The sequence below is a fragment of the Etheostoma cragini genome, chromosome 2 (assembly GCF_013103735.1).
Source record: "Etheostoma cragini isolate CJK2018 chromosome 2, CSU_Ecrag_1.0, whole genome shotgun sequence".
NCBI lineage: Eukaryota > Metazoa > Chordata > Actinopteri > Perciformes > Percidae > Etheostoma > Etheostoma cragini.
Window position 1 is genome coordinate 6129153 of NC_048408.1, and position 22162 is coordinate 6151314.

Genomic DNA, 22162 nt, shown 5'->3' on the forward strand with positions numbered 1-22162 from the left:
CTTCTGTCTACTAGAAAAATTTGTAAAGAAATTAAAGAACGTAGCAAACAGGAAATGCTCAGTAAACCAGACTATCTCATTTCGGAGACGCTTCATTGGGGCTTAGTGGTTGTTGAAGGACGTTCCGAGGTAGAGTCCGAGTCAAGTCTCAAGTCTCTCGTGGTTATATTGAGTGTTCTATCAACTGCTGCGTTTCATCTAGGCGGCCAGAACACGGCATAGCTATATAGAAATTTTAAGCATTGCAGCCAGCGGGACAAAATTAATTACGTAAATCTACTACCACACGTTTGGCAAACACATGTTCATCTTTTCATAATATCTAGCAAATGACAGTCAGCGTTAACTCTATTTTGTTGCTTACGCAAGAAGCAAGCTAACATCGCATGGCCAATGCTGAGCTAAATATGTTTGCCAACTTATCAGGTCGCGTCTTCAGGTACCTGATAAAACTAGATGTGTTTGAGCCAGAAACCTTTACCTTTATACCACATATTTTGCATTCAGCGCTTCTTGCGTGTGGGCCTTGTTGTCTGAAGCTTCGGATGAATGGCACAGGAGCTGCCGGTGCGGTCAACGTGTGTATTGTCTCTTTCACGTGTAGTTACGCGCAGCAGATATACTGCATGTATTACCTGTTACGTAGGTAAGTTACAAGAGTCTTACATCTCGAGTCCAAGTGGAGTCTGAATTATTTTTAGGACGAGTCTCAGTCAAGTCTAAAGAACTGTGTGTGACTTAAGTAGGACTCGAGTCGGAGTCTCAAACTCAAGTCCCCATCTCTGAATTGGGACACAGCCATAGTAAACGGCAGGAAATCCTACCATCATGGTGGCGCTGAAGGATTTCCCTCCAAATGACTTGAGTTCACTCAGCTCCTCCAGGTAGTTTAACCTTGTCTGATCAACTGACAAACCCTTCTGCTTTGGATCGTTCTGGGATTGGCTCTTCTTCATGTGGTAGGTGATGGCCTTCCTCAGATCTTTTTCTCGCATGTTCCTCAACAAGGTGGATGACACAAAGTTCTCTATGCCCCACGTTTTCCTAGAGCAAACAAAGAAACACAGACTGAGGGGGGGCTGTTTGTGTTTATAAGACTGTTAGAGAGTGGACACTGCATGCAAGATGTCGGAATTTAGAGTAAATGTGACTGGATTAACATCTCCTTTGAATTTCCAATCGTGAAATGCAAGGTAGGACCAGCATGGAACCCCACTTTGCTCTGTGATCTTTACTAGGCATAAAATCCAGTGTTAATTGTAGTTTAAATTAATTGGATATAAAATGTGTGCGTGTGTCTCACGTGATCATCTTCAAGTTGGTCTTCGGTGACTGTCCACAGCTCACCAATCTCTCCTGGATGTGCAGTGCAGCGAGTCGCAGGGCGGTGTTACACCTCATTTCGATTGCAAAGCGCTCCTGCAGCACATCATTCACCCCCTAATACACACAAACCATACAACACAGTAAAGATGGTAAAATGACATGCAAAAGAATTAAAAAAACTAAAACTAAAAACAGAACCAAATCAGAAACAATCCTATAATCTGTAGACATTTCAGGACCAACAACGGTTTGTAAACTAGTGGTATGTCTCATTTGCAGCATTTACTTTAACAGGAGGTAGTTTAAAAATAGTAACAAGAATTTACTGGGGAAACATGGTAAGGAATAAAACTGTAGCGGGATTTGAATGAATGAAAAATTGCATATTTAAAAACAAGCTGACCTTTCATCCTTTTCATACATCACGGTGAAGTGTGTCAACGGCAGCAATAACTGGACTTTTTGGAGGCGTTTTAAAACTTTGCTTTAGGGTAAGTTAAAGTGCCCATATTATGCTCATTTGCAGGTTGATAATTGTATTTTAGGGTTGTACCGGAATAGGTTTACATGGTTTCATTTTCAAAAACTTTTGGTACTGCACATTACTGCAGATGTTTTCACCCTGTGTGTTTAGGTCTGTCTAAGCTACAGAGTGAGACATCTCACGTCGATTATCTTTGTTGGGAGTCGCACATGCGCAGTAGATAGGTAATAACATCAGCTAGATAACTCTCTCTCCAACTTTAGTCAGTCCGAGGCAGAATTAGCTGGAAGACTTCTTCTAGACTAAGAGGTACTTGTGGAATACCTGCAGAACAGGGACATGGAAGTAGTTCTTTTGGAGATTATGGTCTACTAGTGTGTGTTGGAGCAGTGTTTTGCCATTGAAAACGCGCTAGATGCTAGCGCTAGCATGCCACAGTTAGCCACCTCATCTAGGGTAGTGACATAGAAAGATTTAGAATTTTTTTTTTCCACCAAGTTTTTATGTCAGTGGATGCGCCAAAGACAAAAGAAAACTACAAATTAAGCATCCAATATAATGATTAAACTGCTGCAGCCGGGTGGTTACTGTATCTGAAGCTCAGAAGTTCATCAATCTACCTGCAGGTAGAGGTACTCAAAGGCATTAGGATCCTGCTGGAGCAGCGTCTGGAGGGGTTTGGGCATGAAACAAACACGGAACAGACATCTGTAGGCATGGGCCTCTCTCTTCTGGACCACCTGAAAACAGACAGACAGACCTCTCTTTAATTCTTTGACTGCAGGTTAAAGCTTTCATACTGTCACAGATTAAACCAAACTGCAAATGGAGCTGTAGTGTAGATGTACATTTGAGGAGACATGTGAAACAATTGGGGTGTGTGTTTGTGTGTGTGTGTGTGTACCTGCTGTATCCGCTCCTCCTCATGTAGCAGCAGTAGTACAGAAATGCTGTGCTGCTTCTCCAGCACCAGGGAGAAGTGTTCAATACGGCTCAGAGAAAGCTTTTCCTTCAGTGTCATCACAATGTCCTGATGCACAAAGAGCATTACATCTTGAGGGAAAATATTTGATGACATTGGGAAACATAATTGCTGAGGCATGTAGGTCTCAATGAAGCAAGGGGAAGTCTGAGTAGTTGGCAAATCTATGAAACGGATGTACAGTATATCTGATCATAATAAAACTGAAGGAGTGAGTACATAATATCAAAAGTTTGAGCTTTTAAATTATACTATAAATGCAATCCAATATCATCTCAGTTATAAAGTTAGATTTAGATATGAAGCCTACTGCAGACTTGACCCTTCATCACAGCATGAGCATCAACATTGGCACCAGTTTTTAAGTGCATCAGTTTTGGACTTAATTAAGAATCATGGAGATACTTCCGTTGCATAAGCACATCATGAATCTCTGTCAAGTATCTAGTATGAATAATAATTAATAGGAATGGATATCAATATGGTAGACTGTAGCATAGCATAGTACTGTACCTTGACTGTGGTGCTGGAGTCAAATTTAAAGGCCTTAGTCTGCCCGTTCTCCAGATACACCTTCAGAACATTAGGCAGGAAGAGCAGCGAGTTGCCCTGCAATGCAAACATGGTGTCAGGGGGGATATCAGATGAAACTGTAAACATCTTAAAACCTGCTGGTTCCAGAGGTTAGAAGTAACAACCTAACAGGGAGGTATGAGATAGTTAGAAAATTAAAGCACTTTGTGTCTCTTTGAGATGGATTTAATTGGATGGTTTTTATTTGCCCTTCGGACTTTATGTCTTGGATAATAATATAAACAAAGTTTATGAAAGTAGCACTTATAAAAACCTCAGATTACAAGTGAATTGCAAGGGAAAAAACAAAAAAGAGAAACATACATGTTACATATGTATATCATGCATACATAAACCAACCTGCATACAGACATGCAGACACATTTACCTAAATTGAATATGGTTACAAAAGCCTTTTAATATGTATACTTTTTAGATACTGCAGACTGGGTTCAGGTAGGTTACAGCAAAAGCTTGGTCTCTTTAATCTTATGTCTTGACATGGTAACAGCCAACGGGTTCCTGCCTCATGACATCAGACAGTAATTTAGAGATACAGTCTGGGGCCAGGCAATTAAGTGTTTTAAAAGTAATGACCAACATATTTTATTGGATTGCGTAAGAAACTGATTGCCAATTTAAATACATTAATCACATTTAAGGGTAAGGACAAACTAAAGATTATTATTCTGTAAGCCAATTTTAACCAGATTTCCAGAATATTGGCAAAAGAAGTATTGAAGATGGTGTGGCTAATTCTCCAGTCATGTAGCCTGTACCATTGCAGAAGAAGAAGGCACAAAGAGATGATATCATTAAAAAGCACTAGTGGGAAACATGATGGAAATCTGACATTTTGGTTTGTTTCATGTATTAATGTAATGAACTTTACAGTCTGCTGAATGCTACTCAGATATGTGATGCTTTCTTTTGCTGCAAGTTTGAGTCTCTTTAGTGAATATTCAGTAGGCTTTAAGTCAGACGTCTCCACCATGCTTTATTTGCTAAGTCTGTTTCCATTTAACACATTTTCAGGCTGTTCTCATTCATTGTTTCGTATATATATATACCTACGAAAAGTAATGAACTGTTTAATTAGTAAATAACCCATGTAATTGTGAGCAAGGACGTGCAGGACTGCTTCTACAAATGAAGTCAGGTGATGTAGTGTAAAGACCAACTATGTCTGCGGAAGGAGGAGGTCAGGGTGGATGGAAGGGTCAACAAACACAGGACTTAAGCCGACTGTATAATCGGACTGAATTACATGTCTGAAATGGTGATTGAATAAAATAAAAAGTAGTTCACAAAAAACAAAAACAAACACAGGACTTTCACCCAGGAGCAAACGTAGACTTATTTTTACTGAATTTTGTGACGCAACTTACACACTTAAGTAATGCCACGCATGCAAGTTACTTAACAACCCCTAACCCAACCCGCAACCTTTTCCAAAACCTAACCAAGTAGTTTTGGGCTTGTGCGAGCGCACTTATGGCTCATGATGCTGGACATTTAAGTGTAGGATAATGCACAAAGAATTGGGCATCATGTTTTTGTAAGATATCATACAAACCGTTTGAGGATGCTTTTCACATTTTGCTTTCCACCACAGCCAAGCTTAAAAACATTTACGCGGGGCAGGTTCAACATCGACCCGCGGCCCTTTGCCGTGTGTCTTCCTCACTCCCCCCCCCCTCTTTTTCTGTCAAACCTTCAGCTGTACTATTAAGTAAAGGCAATAAAGCCCAAGGAATTGTCGTAAAGACATTTTCTTACGTATCTGCATTTCCACAAATTAAAAATGCACATTAAAACAGCTGGATGGAAATAAAACAAATGACATGGATTTAAGTTTTATTGCAACTGAATTGAACAAATTTCATAAGCACGTCTGCTTTTACACCTACATCTTTTGAAATTTGCCAAATTAACAAAATGAAATAGCTTTACATGACAACATATTCACAAAAAGGAAAGAGAGGGATTAGCCTAATCTCATTTTCAGCTCTCCTCACAGAGCTTTTCTCCCCATAATGTGACCAGTTTGTCTCTGCCTAGCTTGCTTACTGTGGCGAGTTATCATCCCTGTTTTCTTATTTTAGAAAATGTTTTTCTAAAATGAAACTCCGATGTAGTGCAACATTAATGTCTGTATGTTTCAAAGTTCAAATGGAGAGCTTTCACATTTTAGACAACCTCTCCCATGTCACTCTCCCAGCTTCCATGTTTCCTCTCAATTTTAATGATAGCTCTCTGTTCCAAGGGTATCTCCCTCTACCTCCCTCCCTAATCTGATGCTTATTGTCCTGTAATCACAGACATTAGGACTGGAGGATGAGGCAGATATTGATCCGTGTTTTCTCTGGGATTAGTAATGGGCACTCCAGCCTCTGTGGTTTTCCTCTACCAGCTAATTTCACATCCGCTGGCAGGATGGGAACTCTGACCAACCAGAGGCAGGCTCATGGAGAAAAACTATACTGTATGGAACAATACTGACCGATTATAAAGCATTGCTGTTTATCATTATGCAAAACTACAATTACAAATACAACTCTTATAAACCAACAAAAATTATGTTTACATTCAGCGTTAAAATGCAGTGTGTATCCTGGCCTGACAAATATGTTGAGAGTATTTCCTTCTTCATAAAAACATTTGCAGAGCTACAGCTTTTTTTGTGTGTGTATTTTGTTAAAGTTTCAGTTTTATTAACTAATTGCTTAAAGCATTTAAACTAACTTTTTTGTTGAGTTTGTAACATTCCAAAATGTTAATTTTGACTAAAAGATTTTAATTTTTACTGTAAAATGCATATTGGTTCTGAATATCGCTATCATCCCTGAAAAACCAGTATGATCCAACCCCTCGTAAGATTGTGTATCGCGTCACCCACATGCATTTCCTTGCTTGTGTGCACGAGATAAACAAAAGGGGGACCACAGAGCTCCAGATAAGCTTGTAAATGAGATTGGACTTAGTGGACCCCAAGGGTCACATCGCCCAAAGGTTTTGCTGCTAAGTTTGTTGATATTGAGGAAAATTCATCTGCTAACACTGACAGGCAATCAAATTTGTACAAAACCCCAAAAAATGAATATGATGAATATCATCTGTCTCAAGGAAACACTGCCAAACAGATAATAATAAGCTAGGATTGAGTAGAGGGATGTGGGCTCTAAAGCTCCCATTGTTCTCTCACTCACCTGAGAGTGTCCATTGACTTCCACTTCCTCAGCAAAGTGAACTTTCACAGGGTTGGACCTGAGTTTGGCCCTCTTCTCGGGTGTGATGAATGATGACTTTGGGCCCTTGGAAGAAGAGAAATCTATAAATCAGATTTGCATAGTATTTTTTTTAAATAATTAATACTAGGACTGAATGTGGTAGAGGTATGTTTTCAGTGAAATACAGTAAAGTGCTACATATGAGCAAAATGGAAAGATACACAGGCCATTGCTTTTGCATGAATGCCTACAGGAATGTATTATTTAATAGGTTGATAATATATCCCCTGCTTTTCTTTGGTTGATTTCTAGGGTAGGTTGCAGACTTACACTTGCAGTTAAAACCATTACGCCAGCTTCAATACCACGACTGACATTTAAGCTATTCAACTATTTAAAACTATTATGTTAAACCAAAATGTCTATAATTTCACAACGGTTTAGATTATGCAAAATGCTGAGGATAAGCTTTGATTATTTAATTAAAAGAGTAGAATTTCTTTTTTTTAATTACAAGCACTGTCCGAGGAGGATGTGCACACTGGCTACTGGATAACTTTTATGTATATTGCAGAAATGTAGAAAACAGGAAGAACACTGAGTGTAATTATGATATATAGATGGGTGCATCCATAAAAATTGAATTAATTTAGTCATTAAAATACTACTTAACTTTGCAGTTCTATCAAGGGATTTGAGACATCAATTGTGCTTTTATATTAATGCTTGTGTTACAATCCCCGAGATCTCTAATTCTGTAATTATTGCTCTTTTCTTTGTTTGTTCGGCCATTGTAACCCACAATGCGAGCAAAAGCTGGAACAAAATGTGTGCCTCTTCAAAAACAAGTAAGTTGAAAAGCGAGGCTTGAGTTAGCACCGCCTACCCTTTCTGGAAGACCGGCCGCTGCTGCGTGAAGAAAAACGCATCACTAACTGTACGCCGCTTGGGAATTTTCTCAGAAATGTCGGCACAGACACGCAGTTCTAATACTGGAAATGAAACTGCCATCAAATGTAAATGGACTCTTCTTATATAGCGCTATCTAGTCTCAAGGACGGCTGCTGTACAAGGTGCCACCTGATCATCAGATAAACACCCAAATATACGTTCTAAGCATCAGAGGGCAACTCCAGGTTCAGTTTGCCCTTCAACATTGGCCTGCATGCACCGAACCTCCAACCTTCTGATTAGCAGGCGACCACTCTACCACTGAGCTACAGCCACCCCTGTCCTCCGCCCCTTTCATCAGCGGTCAATAGCCTCAATCGACATTGTGTAACCTCTTCCAGCGGGAGATAACTAGATAAATAACTTAATAGACATTTATTTAAAAGAAAATATTCAAGATTATTACTGTAAGTACATGTGCTCAGTAACAGCGATAAGCAGGTAACAGGATAAGTGCATTGTTGGCTCCAATACTGCAAATCCAGTTAGTGGTGGATTGAAAGCACCAGAAGAAACTGTGAACCTACCGCTCTTATAGGCTGGCTGATCAAAAAACCTTAATCACTTGTTCACATGTTTTGTGACCATCAACAAGCACGCCAGAGATGAAGATCTTCTGGGAAATGATAATTCTTAAAATGTTCAATAATGATTTCATGGAGGAGTAGTGAGCTATGGATCAGATAGTAAAGATGCTTCCATCAGCAGAGCCGCTGATGAGAATCACCAAGCCGTTTATTTACCGATCTACTTCACTTTCAAGCTAACATATACATCAGCTTCACAGATTGAGATCCAACACACACACACACACACACACACACACACACACAGTTCATGATAGAGTGTGTGTCTATCTGAGACTGGGGGGAGTGTCCGAGGGTGTACCATGCTGTCACTTAACACTGATGTACAGTGGTGGGATCTTGGTGACAAGGCGCCTGTTGGCGATGATGCTTGACCTCAAGCTGCACTGACGTTGTGATTAATGAGTGTGTTTACAACAGCAATTTAAAATCCCATGTGTCTAGAGACACTGTACATCTCTAGTACGTAAGCATGTGTACACATACATGCCTGCGAATGTTTGTTCTTTACAAGAGTAAATTTCGTTTCTTTTGTAAATGTGGAGTGTGTGTGTGTGCATGTTGGTGCGTTGTTAGATAGATACAGTAGACTTACCAGCATTGTTCTGAGGACAGTCATGGTCAACGTATCTTGACACTCCCTGAAAAACAGAGGGTGGCTGGAAAGGTTAGACATGATCTGCATAGTTTAATTTTAAACAGCATTTTGTGTTGTGTGTACGGTGTGTGTGTGTGTGTGTGTGTGTGCATTTTTGTGTGTGTGTTGGGGTGGGGGTGGGTGAGCTATCAGTGTGGACCTGATTATTTCAGCAGCTTGCTCCGGGGTCAGGTCATCGACAGCGATGTTATTGATCTTCACAAGCTGGTCGCCAGGGACGAGCCGACCATCTGCAGGACCACCTGGACACACAAAATGTCCTTGTGTTGTCATGATTGAGGGTTTTCAATTGGCCTGCTTTCATACTGCAACTGGGGTTGATGACAGGCAGCAGCTCGTATTCTAGTGCTCTCCTTTCATCTCACACTGATGCATAATTTCCCTCTCCAAACCTAACCATCCCAGCGCAGGGAGATGAGCAATCTAAGCACTGTAACCCCCTTCCTCAACTCTATCTGATAGCATTCAACATAATGTTACCTTATATAATTAGATTTACTGTGCAGGGTCAGCATCCAGCGCTAAATATTGTTATCACCACTACTGATAACAATAGGGGCAAAATCCTCTCTCCAAATTTGCTCTAGTAGTCAAAATATATCTTATGTAACGATTACCACGATAAAAACATTCACAATAACAATTACCGTTTTTATTTACAATATCATTATTATCACTGTGGATTACCACAGTGTCAAAAGCGTGTGTTTTAGCCTTCCCAGCTTCATCCGAGTTTCCTGAAGTCCATGCAGGCGCACTGCATAGTCTCCAACGTGCGTTTCTTGAAGTTGGAATCGTGGCGGAAGGAGGAGACGACAGCACTCAGGCTATTTATCAGCCCTCTAAGAGGACTAAGTCTGAAGCACGGGCATATTTTGGTTATTACAAGAATCATGAATGGTTGTTGATTGAAGATAGTTATCCTGTCTGAGGAACGTGGGAAAAAAAAGAACATTTAAAATTTTTTATTACACATTACTCATTCACAAAGAAAATTGGTGTCCTTAAAGGTTGGATTTTCCCTAATTTTTTTAATGAAGGCATCAAGATCAATTTCCACAATATACACAACCGGTCAAAAGTTTGGGGTCACTTACAAATTTCCATTTCACTCCATTAGAGACAGGATACCAGCTGATCTGGGTGGGTGGCTGATCTTTAATGCAATATCTACATTTCCCATTATCAGCAACGATTCATCCAATGTTCCAAATGCACATTTTGTTTAGTAATCTGTTATTATTTTAAAAAACTAACTAAGAAAACATGAAACAACCCTTTTGCAATTATGTAAGCACATAATGTAATCTGGAAACTGCTGCCCTGGTTTAAAAAAAACAAGGCAACTGCTCTCAGCTGGGATTCTGTCTATAATGGAGTCCAATGGATATTTGTGAGTGAGCCCAAACTTTTGACCGGTAGTGTATATATTTTTTTTTATTGCTCCTTTTAGTCAACTTTAGCCTAGGTATGTAAACTCATGAGCACAACTGTAACTCCTGCCATTGCCCTTGCCCTTGTTGTAGGCAGTAGCATTACAACTGGAGCTGCTTCCCGGTCGCTGGACTGTAAAGTAGCTGCCCAACACTCCTAATTAAGAGGAGTTAAATGGAAAAGATACATTACTTGTAAATATAAAATGGCAAATAAAGATATTATTAGAAGAAATTGATTGATGATCAGTATGAACAGGAGAAATAAATGCAGCAAGCAAAACCTATTGAGACCTTCATCTTTTCTTTTCAGCTTTCTGGTCAAACTACTGTTATAAAGTATTGTTTCATTAGTGCATTAGTGAAGCTAAGTTAAGATTGAGGCAAGGCAAACAAGTGCAACTTGTTGAATATTGCAAAAATGTTATTTATCCTAGAGCCTACCAATAGCTCTAAATGTACACTAGGTTGCTTATTTGATTTATGCAAGACTTAACAAGATACCTTCTAGGAGAAAGCGTGTTATTGTATTTCGGTGTACCATCACAAAGACATGAACAGTGTCATGGGCCTGAGTTTCCACCATACAGTCGCTGAATCTGAAAGAGGCAACACAGCAAAACTGACCGTGTCCGTGACTACAGACAGCATATGTGAATTTATGTAGGCATGTGCATATAAGGTGAATAAAAAAAAATGATGTAGGCATGTGCATATCTGGGTTTACCTTAGTGTTATCAGCCAGCATCAAAAAACACCAGGTGCATGTTGATGTTCAACTGTTACTGTTGATATTTTATCAAGTGAATATTATTTTAAAAATTATTCATGGGACTGTCATCGTTACTGTTATATTGCAGTATGAAGGCTGCCGCTCATATTGTTGTTAGAAGTTTTATACTATATATTTCTGCAGTTGAGATCATTAGAAAAGGCTGATAAAGTTGCAAATGTGTTTTTCAATGAAGTCAGTTACTAAGGGCAATATATAAAGTGCTGTACATGTTCGTTTCTATGGTGGACCAATGCACCTTATGTTATTTTAGTTTCTTTTGCTTTTTTTGGATTCTTTAATTACTATAATTTGGGAGGATTGTACATTTTTAAGAACATATCCTAATTGTGCAATCCTCCCAAATGATAGTCTTAGTTTACTGGACTAGTAACTATATAGTGTTGTAGTCTATGTACATTCATATGAGAACAGGGAGAGGACACCTCAATGGTTTTTGAAATTATATTTTGCTGAGGAAAGAAAATGAAAATACTGTTTACAGTGTGCATAAAATTGATCACCTAATTATCTTTATAGTTTCTAGATTTTAGAGTCCAATTTATTTAGTGTCTTTCTTTTCTATGTCAATATATACGAGGGAGGAAAGCAAACAATATGTAAAGAAGGAAACTCATTCTTTAAAATAAAAGTGAGAAAGCATGCCAGATGATGGCGGACAATTGAATGAAAGTCTAAAAATATTAATTTACAAACTACCGCTCTTAACAATTCAATGAGTCACTTGTCATTTGCAAAAACAACAGACACACACACATACACACACACGAACACACACACATCAGTGGATGTTAATATGACTTGAGAGAGAAGGAGAAACAGAGTGAAAGAGATATTTATGCATCGTGATCTAGCGTTGTAAAAGATTGATCTTCATGGTAAATTTCATGAGTAACATTATCTTCTGCTTACTTTTATGAACGTGAAACCGTTAATCCGCGATCACACTAAGTCAAGTTGTGCTTTTTTAGTTATCCTGGATTTCTTCATTCTACTTTTGTGCAACAGCTTCCAGGTAACCCTCCAATAAAGTTATTTAATTGTGATACAAGTTATAACTTGATGTTATAACCCTAACCCTAACCCTAACCCTGTCAATCTACATTGAATATAGAAAGGGGTAGGTGACATTGATAGCTCTGAAAATGCTTTCAAATTAAGAATGAATATTTCCTGTCAAAATGCTGCGGCATGTATCAGAGAGACAGAAAGAGAAGACGAATTGAGCCAAGGCTTAGTGGAGCAATTGGAGACATGAGTAACTGTGTGTGTGTGTGTGTGTGTGTGTGTGAGGGGGGGGGGGGGGGGGGGGGGGGGGGGGGGGGGGGGGGGGGGGGGGGGGGGGGGGGGGGGGGGAGAGCAGATGGTGACAGAGCAGGCTTGAGCCAGACAGGCGAAAGCAAGGTAATGTGCCCCCTGACCTCAGGGGCATTAAGATCCTTGTGGCTCTGCAGCTCAGCTGTATACGTACACTGAAAATAAACTGTTAATTGACAGCAGGATTTTAACTGTATTAACCTGTTATTGTTAAATATAGCGCTTTACTGTTAATACAAATGAGAATCTGTTAAATAATGCTCTATTGGCAGTTTCTAAACAGAACTTTAATGTATTTATAAAATATAGGCTTTCTGCTAATCACACGTTGATTAACATTAGCGTGCACTATTTTTTGCATTTTAATAAGAGCAACTTCACTTGAACTGCACATGTGAAGCAGGATCTGTACTTTTCATCATACATACCAAACCTACTAATTATTTGTTAAGTAGCAATTTCATTTAATTCATAAATCAGTGCAAAGTCTATCAGTGATGTTTCCAGTTTATTTTCATTTTTGAATGCATATTTGCTTGTCATGATAGATAGAAATATTCAGCAGCTAGCAATAATTTTGGAAATGATTGCTTAATAGGTCAACACAAGGCCATTTTTTTTTATAATTTCCAAGTTAATGTGTGGACAAGTGTATTTTGCCAGTGAATTCATGAAGCATAATGACATGTAAAACCTTTACAGTCTGGGGAAGGTACTTGTGTTCTTTTTCATTAACTGTACTGTTTGGATGTTCCAGGCTAATATGGCTGATGTGGATGGCTGAGAGCTTAGTTTAGGGTTTGGGATAATTATTTGTTTGTATTTTTATGCTCCACATTGTGATAAGAGGAAGTAAGGAGAATGCTGATTTTTTTTTAGATTTCTTTTTGAGAAGCTGCAATGTAGTTTGGAACTCAGGTGTCTCAGGTTTTTGTAAAGAATTGTTTAAAATGCAGTTGTTCTTGCTGTGAAGTTATATCAAATAAAAAAGTCAAGCGCACTAAAAAGCTCTCTTTTTGATCTCACATAAAAAATCCTGTGTGTATATTCTGCTAAATCAGTATTAATATAGGTTCATTAGGCAAAAAATACAAATACTAGAAATCAGTCAACTGTAAGATACTGTAAAAGAAAACACGCAAAAACAGCTATAAGGAATTTTTTTTAAACTTTAGTAAACTGTATAATACTGTAAAGGTCATCAAACAGTACATACTGTATTTCACATTAACATTACAAACCGTAAATGTCAGTGGCCATAAGAAAATGTTAATTTTACAGTAACATAACAGCAACCCTGCTGGCAATTCTGTTTTTTTAAATGAAAATTCTTAACAGTGCACCTATATCTGTATAACTGTAATTTCATGATTTCATTAAGATAAAAATAAAAATTAGGAAGCAGTATTTTTGTATTTTTATCAATTAAATGCACAGAATTTCTGTAAGTACAGTGATGGAAACCAGAATGTCAATGTCATTAGTTGTAGCACATTCATGGATGTAGCATCTAGCTATACAGCATTAAAGTAAGCTAAATTTATACTGTGTGTGTGTGTGTGTGTGTGTGTGTGTGTGTGTGTGTGTGTGTGTGTGTGTGTGTGAGAGATCTTGGCAAAATGTGGCTCCGGAGACACCTATTGTAGCGGGAACTATTACAGGGGTAATTTTGAGTTCTTGGCCCTGGTATTTATATGTCTGTCTGCAGACAAATGTCACCACGGTAGCATGCAAGATGTTGTGACAAAACCTTTCAGATGTTTGGTTGTGATCAAAATAAAGGACACATTCGAAGATCAGCTGTAAATAAAATCCTACTTTTCTGATATCTCTGGTTTAATTATTTATAATTGATTGATGTATGCAACAATGCTTAATAGCTCTTCTTACAGTAGTATACCTACACCAAGTATGTCCTGCTTATCTGCCAGTGCAGCCCAACCCTGATAATGGTGCGGCCATTCCAGGGCCGCTGCTATACAGACTAGTGAAATTACCTCAAACGTAATCACATTTTATATGTTCACCAAATAACGTTTCTATCAGCGTTTATCGCATTAGCCTTTGAGTTTGAACGTACACACTTACTGTTTCCATATTCATAAAATTCAGTCGAATTTTAATGTTTCCATAAGGCATCATTTATTCGATTTTTTCACTGTTGATTTGTTTCACTGTGTTTTAAGTTCAATAATTGCAACATATTTCCAAAAGTCAATGAGTAGTCGTGTTAAATAATCATGATTTCAACATTGACCAAAATAATCAGGATCATGAATTTTCCCATAATCGAAAAGCCCTAGTGCCACGTTGCTTTTAGGGACAAGGGTTCCGTGTCTGTGTGTAGAAGAACCATGTATAAACAAAACAAGGTTTGTTCACTGGGGGCGCTGGGGTGGAGAGACAGGTAAAAACAGGGGCTTAGCTTTTTTAAACTATTTTAATTACTATTTTGTCTAGTTGTAGTTTTAGTTTAAGACGTTCTTGTAATGTAGCTTTGCTTTTCCCCTCGTATCTGTTTCCATAACTTTCAAATTGAGCGTTACCTGGGGTGACGTCCTGCACCAGGATGGGGGTCTGCGTGGACAGAGTAAGGCCATGAGAGTTGAGATTGGGGTCCCGTTGGATCTGAACGGTGAAGCGGAATGGGTAATTCCTCTGATCAGAGCCACTGCTCTCTGCTGACTTCCCATCCACTGCGATCCGTTCTCTGGAGAGGACCAGGTGGACATCAATTGAAAAAACAAAAAAGACAAGAATCTGAATCTTTTTTGTATGTGACATTTTAGGCCTTTATTTGATTGGACAGCTTTGATATAAAAAGGGGGGGGGGGGGGGGGGGGGGGGGGGGGGGGGGCTGGAATGACATGCAGCAAAGGGCCGCCCTGTTGGAAACTAGGTGAGCTACCTTGGTGCCCATAATTCTGGAACCTTACTTTGCATATTATGTATTTGGCACTTCGATCAGTTCTGTGGTGAACAACTACATCTTATCAGAAGAAAATGGAGAGAACCAATACATACAACAAACAGTAGCAAAATACAGCATCAACTGTTTATTTGATGGACAAAGCTAAAGCAAATAACTTGATGGTTTACTAATGTGAATTTCCCTACATCAACTAATGAACTTAAGTAAGACAAAGTGGAGGGCTTACCTGCTCAGAGAGTGAGACCTGCTGCCTAGGTCTCGGGAGCGTCTCAGCCATCGTCCCACCACCTGCTCCACCCGGCTGGTTCTACGGGAAGGGGAGCGGCTCCGGTCCTGCACCTCCATTTACCTACAAGTGGGAAAAGGTCAAAGGAGTTATACATTCATACATTCAATAGTGACAAGCATTCCATTTAAAAAACAGAATATTATAAAAGAAGTCAAATGTTGGTTAATCAGTCCTTTCAAATCCAACTCCATAAGATCTTTGCAATTAGAATAAAAGAAAGAAACAAGAGGCAAGTTAATCCCAGGACTAGGGCTGTGCAATTAATCAAAATTTCCCGATTCCAGTTAATAAACTCTTACTTTGTCTTGTTAAAAAAAAAAAGTTCAAACGGGAAAAAGTATCATTGGAAATTTACCAGATTAAATTGTTTTTCACTGTTCATTTGTGAACTTTTTCACTAGTTTTTAAGTTCAATAATTGCAACATCTTTCCAAAAGTCAACACATATTTGTATTAAATAATCATGATTTCAACGTTGACCAAAAGATTCAGCATTATGATTTTATTCCATAATGCAGCAGCCCTACCCAGGAGTGGAAATATATTTCAAAAGGCAGTGCTTCAGAGACACAACAGACACACATTTGGCTTGGCACTGGGACCTCTGAGGCCAACAATGATGTCATGTTTGACTTCATGCAGCCTAATAGGCTTTTAGCCTGAGTTATGGGCCAGTTGCCTGTTGCATTCAAGCTTCAGTAAACATCAATATCAATAATTCCTAATTATCAATAAGGATGGTGTATCCTTCAGATGGGTCCCTGTTGTGTTTGCTGTGAGGCAGGTGGTTGGCATAAACGATTGTTGAGCGGCCGCGGTGGTTGGTGAGCTGCTGATAATGGACATGGGTCGCCTCTAGAGTCTATGTGGGGTTTAGTCAGGCTAATACATGGAGCTGGACTTGGAGTTAATGGGTCTTTGCGGAACCTTGCAATATTCTAGTTAATGCTATATCAAAACACAAATACACGTCAATAGACGTTACATCATCAAAGGCTGAACCTACTCAACTGTGACTGGGGAATAGATACTCTTGTAATTTTGAGCATTCGTGTTGAGTCACCTTAAACTGAAGGACAGATGAAAAAGCATATAAGCAGTAAATGAACAGATGAGTGAATGACTCATTTACAGCGATAAAGCAATCCATGGTCAAAAAGGTGGATAGATGAGTCCAAAAACAATGATTGAGTAAATGGATGGGTGGATGAAAGATGGAGGCAGATAAGTGAATGAATTAATAGATGGATGTAATGAATGATGTCAGAGGGTTGGTTGTATCCCTCAGTGAGGAAGGAATCTCCCCCAAACGCTGCTGATGATGGGCCTTAGCACGCTCCATTACAGAAAACATGAGGGCAGGGAGAGGAGAGGAGGAGGAGGAGGAGGAGTTAGGTCAGCATATGATATATTGTATATATTGTATATCATTTGATAACCTTACTGAATGAAGAAAACAGATGAAAACTGAATGAAAGGAGGATAGAAAACAGACAGTGATAGAAGGTAAGAGAGGAGGGGGGCTTAGTGATGAAAGTGGTGAGTGTCACACCCAGACAGCAATGTCTCCTGGGGATCTTGAGTCATAAGCACATTATCCATCCATCTGTCTGCGAACACCCCTCTCCTGCTTCTCTCCTCCTTTATATATCTTCCATAGCTCACCCTTCCTGTTTGCTTCCCTCTCACAGTATCTCACTTCTCAGGTTACAGAGACACAATGCAGAAGTGTACTTAGGTTCGTCGGGGTCAGAATAACCCAACTAGCTCACCAGCGTGGTGATCTCACCAGTGAAAAGGATACATTTAATAAAAAGAAACGTAAAGACCTCCTAAATCATGGATTTCCAGAGGAGTTGCTTTATTCTAAAAGCGGATGATCACCAGGGATGGATTGCAGCCAAATGTCTGAGCATTTAAACTGTCAAACACCGGGACAACGCGGTTCATACACCTCTAATCCCCTTTAATCCCATAAACATGTTGACTATTGACTAAGAATTGACTATACTGATGAAGTACAAGCCGTGTTGTCAGAGCTGACCAGACATACTGTATAAGCAAACTAAGCAGCTGCTTAGGGCCTCATGGCTACCACAGGGCCCCCAAAAGCATAGAAAGGAAGTCAACCGGTTAAATTGCATCAGCACTCAAGGATCCAGCCAAGTTTGGCAAAAAGATACCACAGCTCCCGACAACCTGCTAGAAACCAACGCATCACAGAGACCACCCAGCTCACGGTCCAACGCCCTCACACTAGCCAGCAGGATGCTCAGCAGAGAAGTCGCAGTCGATGTGCAATTCCTCCACACTTGCCTTAGTGGCCCTTCGGATGTAGGCTTCTTTCTTTTTCTTAAAAGAATATTTTTTGGGCCATTTCAGGCTTTTATTAATGACAGCTTAGACATGAAAGAGAGGCAGAAGGACCTGAAGGAAAGTGCCACAAGTCGGAATCAAACCTGCAACCTCTGCGTCGATGACTGAGCCTCTAAAAATGGGAGCTTGGTCCACCACAACGCCACTTAGGCATCCAAAAGGCTTTTTTATTAAATAAATAACTTTTATCAGACAATATTTAACAATATTATACGTACATTGCATAATATTGTTGAAAAATTATATTAATGATAACTGCATTATATTCTGTAAAAAAGGTTTTCATATAGACGCACGTCGGACAACATAGACGCCAATACAGATACATAGCGATATGTCTGTGCCTGGCCAATATTGACCCATACTATCGGCCAACCAATATCAGTCTAGCTTTATTTTGGAATACACAAGTTGATTCAGTGCCAAGTGAATTGGCAATGCATTACAATGTGAAGGCCCCCAAAGGTCTAGGGCCAGCGCTGCTTGTGGTCCAGTGATCCAATCCACTGTGGTAAAATTGTGTTGAGATGGCACAGCAATTCCTGTTTTGCAACCACAGCTCTTAAGATAAAAGATCAAGACAGGAAATGTCAGTGTAAAAAAAAAAAAAGGTGTAACATTAGAGGCTTTATAGGAATATTATACTGTATGTCCCTCTCATATCAACCACAAGACGCATCGCATTTCTCGGTCTTACATTTTTCACAAATACTCATGTTTCATCCATTGCTGACTGTTGCAGTAACTACTGATTTCTCATAAGGAAATAATGAATTGTAAGCATTTTCTACTCTTGTAGTCATCATTGTTCATTCATTTTGGATAACAGATTGATGAGCCATGAGATGGAAAGGCCGACTTGTGACTGGAAGGTTTTTAGGTTGAGCACCGGGACTGACAATAATTTGCTTCCACACCTAAAGTCTAGTTCAGTCACCAGACCAAAGAACAAATTGGTTCTCATTTGTTTAGTGTCTACCCTGACTTATAACAAATAACCCAAGTTACAAACAGACTGACAAGTGATGCTGTACTGAACTGCACTTTTGCATCAATTTGTCTTCTCTGGTGGTCACAAAGACAGGCGGTTTTGAGTGTAATTAGTCTGCAACTACACCTGGAACTCATATGTAATGAATTAATAAAGGCAGCTAGAAAGAAGACGAAAACAAGACATCTTGTTCCGTAATAGTGGGAGAGGGACAGTTGCTTTGAGATTGTTGTTTCACAGTTTTCAATGAGAAACTGCCAAAACACACAGTAACACAACATCCCTGTTCACTTTCTGATGTATCAGGGGAAATCTATGGGTTGCTCATTGTTTACAAGGTTATTTCCCCAGAAAGTTCCCCCAATCAACACCTGAACCATGTTAATTAACGCATATAGCTTTGGAATTCATTCACAAACTACGTACTATCAAACACTCTTGTGACAGAATTCACAAACCAACCTAACAGAATCCATATAGACCGGTTGAGTCAATAGTGCAATGAAGAGTGCAAAGTATGCAGGAGTAAATTATAAGTATTATTATTTAATAATGGAGCATGATGCAAAGGGTGCTGGAATAAATACGTTATTATAGTATAAGTATTATAGTCAGTTGGGCAAGTTACTTTTAAAAAGTAATTAGTTACAGTTACTGGTTACTTCTTCCAAAAACTAACTAAATTAGATACTCAGTTTCAAATTATAAAAGTGACTACTGTAGTTACTTAAAAAAGTTACTAATGCATTACTTTCAAGTACATTTTTACATGCTCAAATGTGACCCCACCCCTTCTTTAACGGAACATAAAATACTTGTACATGTTCAATTATTTATGATAAATCTGAATATAATGAAATGGACACCTAATGCAATACATTATGAACAGAAACTGTACACAAATCTAAACTCTTGTAATGTTGGTGTGGGACAACGTGAGACTATATCCTCCGATCAAATTCCATGTATGTAGATATTATGTCTAGTAGATCGATACAAATCATTTTAATATTTATTTGCCCCTTAACAGGCTACAACTGGGAGAAATTAAATAATGCCTGTTAAGCACTATAGCAAAGATAAATAAATGCATACACTCTTTGTAATGCAAATAATGTAAGTGCCCTGATGTTTATACTTATGGGCTGGTGTGTACGTCAAGCCGGCGTGTGTGTGTGTGTGTGTGTGTGTGTGTTAGAGTGAAGGAGAAGTGAGAAAGTGACAGCGATTAGCTTCAGAGCGAGTAGCCACTCTAGAGTCATAGTGCCTATGTTTTCTGACCACGGTAGAAAATCATTAGCAAGAAAAGTTACAATCAATTATAGTAATGCGCGGCATTTTTCGGCAGTAACGGTAACAGCGTTATTAAGATGGAAAGAGTAATCAATTAGATAAGTCGTTACTGAAAAAAGTAACGCCGTTATTCCCATCACTGATCATATTACAAAATGAACAGTATGAACAGCTCTGAAATAGAGAATGACAGTGAAGAATAAATAATAAGTGGAACCAGTAAACAGACAAATTAGAGACAGTGTTGCTGGGTTGTTGCACAGGAATTGAACCCGGCACTGGGAGTAAGAAGTCAGCTGTTCATCAGAGAGATGGCTTGTGGAAAGAAACTGTTCCTGAGTCTGTTGGTTTTGGTGTACAGTGTTCTGTAGTGCCTACCAGAGGGGAGAAGCTGGAACAGGTTGTGACCGCGGTGAGGTGGGTCTGCAGTGATGTTTCCTGCCCGTTTCCTGACTCTGGAGGAGTATAAGTCATGATCTTTTCTGCAGTCCTAACGGTCCGTTGTAGTCTGCTACTCCTCGCGAAGTCCACAATTATCTCCAGTTTTTAGCGTGTTAGGCACAAGGTTGCCCTGACCAGACCAGAGAGCCAGCTGATCAACCTATCGTCTGTAGGTGGACTCATCACCATCCTGGATGAGGCCGATGACCATTGTGTAGTCCACAAAGAGGATCCTTGCATATGCCCCTGGAGAGTTGAGGTGTTGCAGGATGTATTGCAGTCCCAAGTTGACGGCATCATCCACAGAGCTGTTAGCCCTGTAGGCAAACTGCAGGGGGTCTAGCAAGGGGACTGTGATGTCCTTCGGGTAGGTCTTTCAATGGACTTCATGACTACAGATGTCAGGGTAACAGGCCTGTAGTCATTTAGTCCAGAGATGGAGGGTTTTTTGGAGACTGGGATGATTGTGGAGCGTTTGAAGCAGGAGGGAACTTCCGAAAGCTCCGGTGACCTGTTGAAAATCTGAGTGAAGATGGCGTTCAGCTGGTCTGCACAGATTTTCAGGCAGGATGGTGACACACCGTCTGGGCCAGGACCCTTTCTGGTCTTCTTCCTCTGGAAGATCTAGCGCACATCCAATTCACAGATTGTAAGTGCAGGTCAAGGGTCAGAGGGGGGGAGGTGATTGACTGAAGTGTGAGTTGGTGAGGGGAGGGCTGTGACTGTGGGCTTTTTTATCCAGGAATCCGTCCCACTTCTGAAGACCTCTTCGGACTGACCAAGCTGTCTGAGTTTTGCTGTGAACCAGGGTTTTTGATATTTGTATGTGCAGAAGGTTTTAGTCAGCACACCTATTTCCTTGCAAAAACTGATGTATGACGTCACAGTGTCTGTCAGTTAGTCCAGATCAGTGGCTGCAACCTCAAAAACACTCCAATCAGTACAGTCAAAGTAGGCCGGTAAATTCAGCTTTGACTCGTTGGTCCATCTTTTCACCGTCTTTACAACAGGTCTAGCAGATTTTAGTTTCTGCCTGTATGTTGGGACAAGATGAACCAGACAATAATCAGAGTCCCAATTCTGCACGCGGGACAGAGCAATAGGCGTCCTTTAATGTAGTATAGCAGTGGTCCAGTGTGTGAGTGGCACTGGTAGGGCACTTCATTTGCTGTCTATACTTTGGAAGTTCATGGCTAAGGTTTGCTCTGTTAAAGAACAATGAGCAGGGAGTCAGGATGGTTTTCTCAACTTAAGTTATTTGGTCGGCCAGGTGCAGTAACGCCTCACTAACACAGGACTGAGGTGGAATGTAGATGGCGATCAGGATAAGCGAGGATAAGTCCTGCGGTGAAAAAAAGGGTTTGCAGTTTATGAATAATGTCTCTAATGGCGTTTTTCCACTGCTGGTAACAGCTTGCCTCGGCTCGCCCCGCCTCGGCTCGCCCCATTATACTTCCGTTTTCCATTGCAGATTGAGTAAAGCCTCAGCGTGGCTGGTCACTATAG

General features: G+C 39.8%; 1 protein-coding gene across 2 annotated transcripts in view; it reads right to left on the reverse strand.

The window, feature by feature from the left end:
- LOC117954740 (FERM and PDZ domain-containing protein 1) overlaps nt 1-22162 on the reverse strand; it is a 44869-nt gene that overhangs the window by 10044 nt on the left and 12663 nt on the right. For both annotated transcript variants that reach the window (XM_034888707.1, XM_034888715.1), the window contains exons 3-12: nt 15493-15615; nt 14881-15044; nt 8931-9033; nt 8729-8774; nt 6575-6679; nt 3306-3401; nt 2715-2840; nt 2431-2550; nt 1304-1440; nt 825-1044 (exon numbers count right to left, since the gene is read on the reverse strand). In XM_034888707.1, the coding sequence (XP_034744598.1) occupies nt 825-1044; nt 1304-1440; nt 2431-2550; nt 2715-2840; nt 3306-3401; nt 6575-6679; nt 8729-8774; nt 8931-9033; nt 14881-15044; nt 15493-15611 (1236 nt within the window). In that variant the 5' untranslated portion in view covers nt 15612-15615. The remainder of the gene's footprint in view (nt 1-824; nt 1045-1303; nt 1441-2430; nt 2551-2714; nt 2841-3305; nt 3402-6574; nt 6680-8728; nt 8775-8930; nt 9034-14880; nt 15045-15492; nt 15616-22162) is intronic.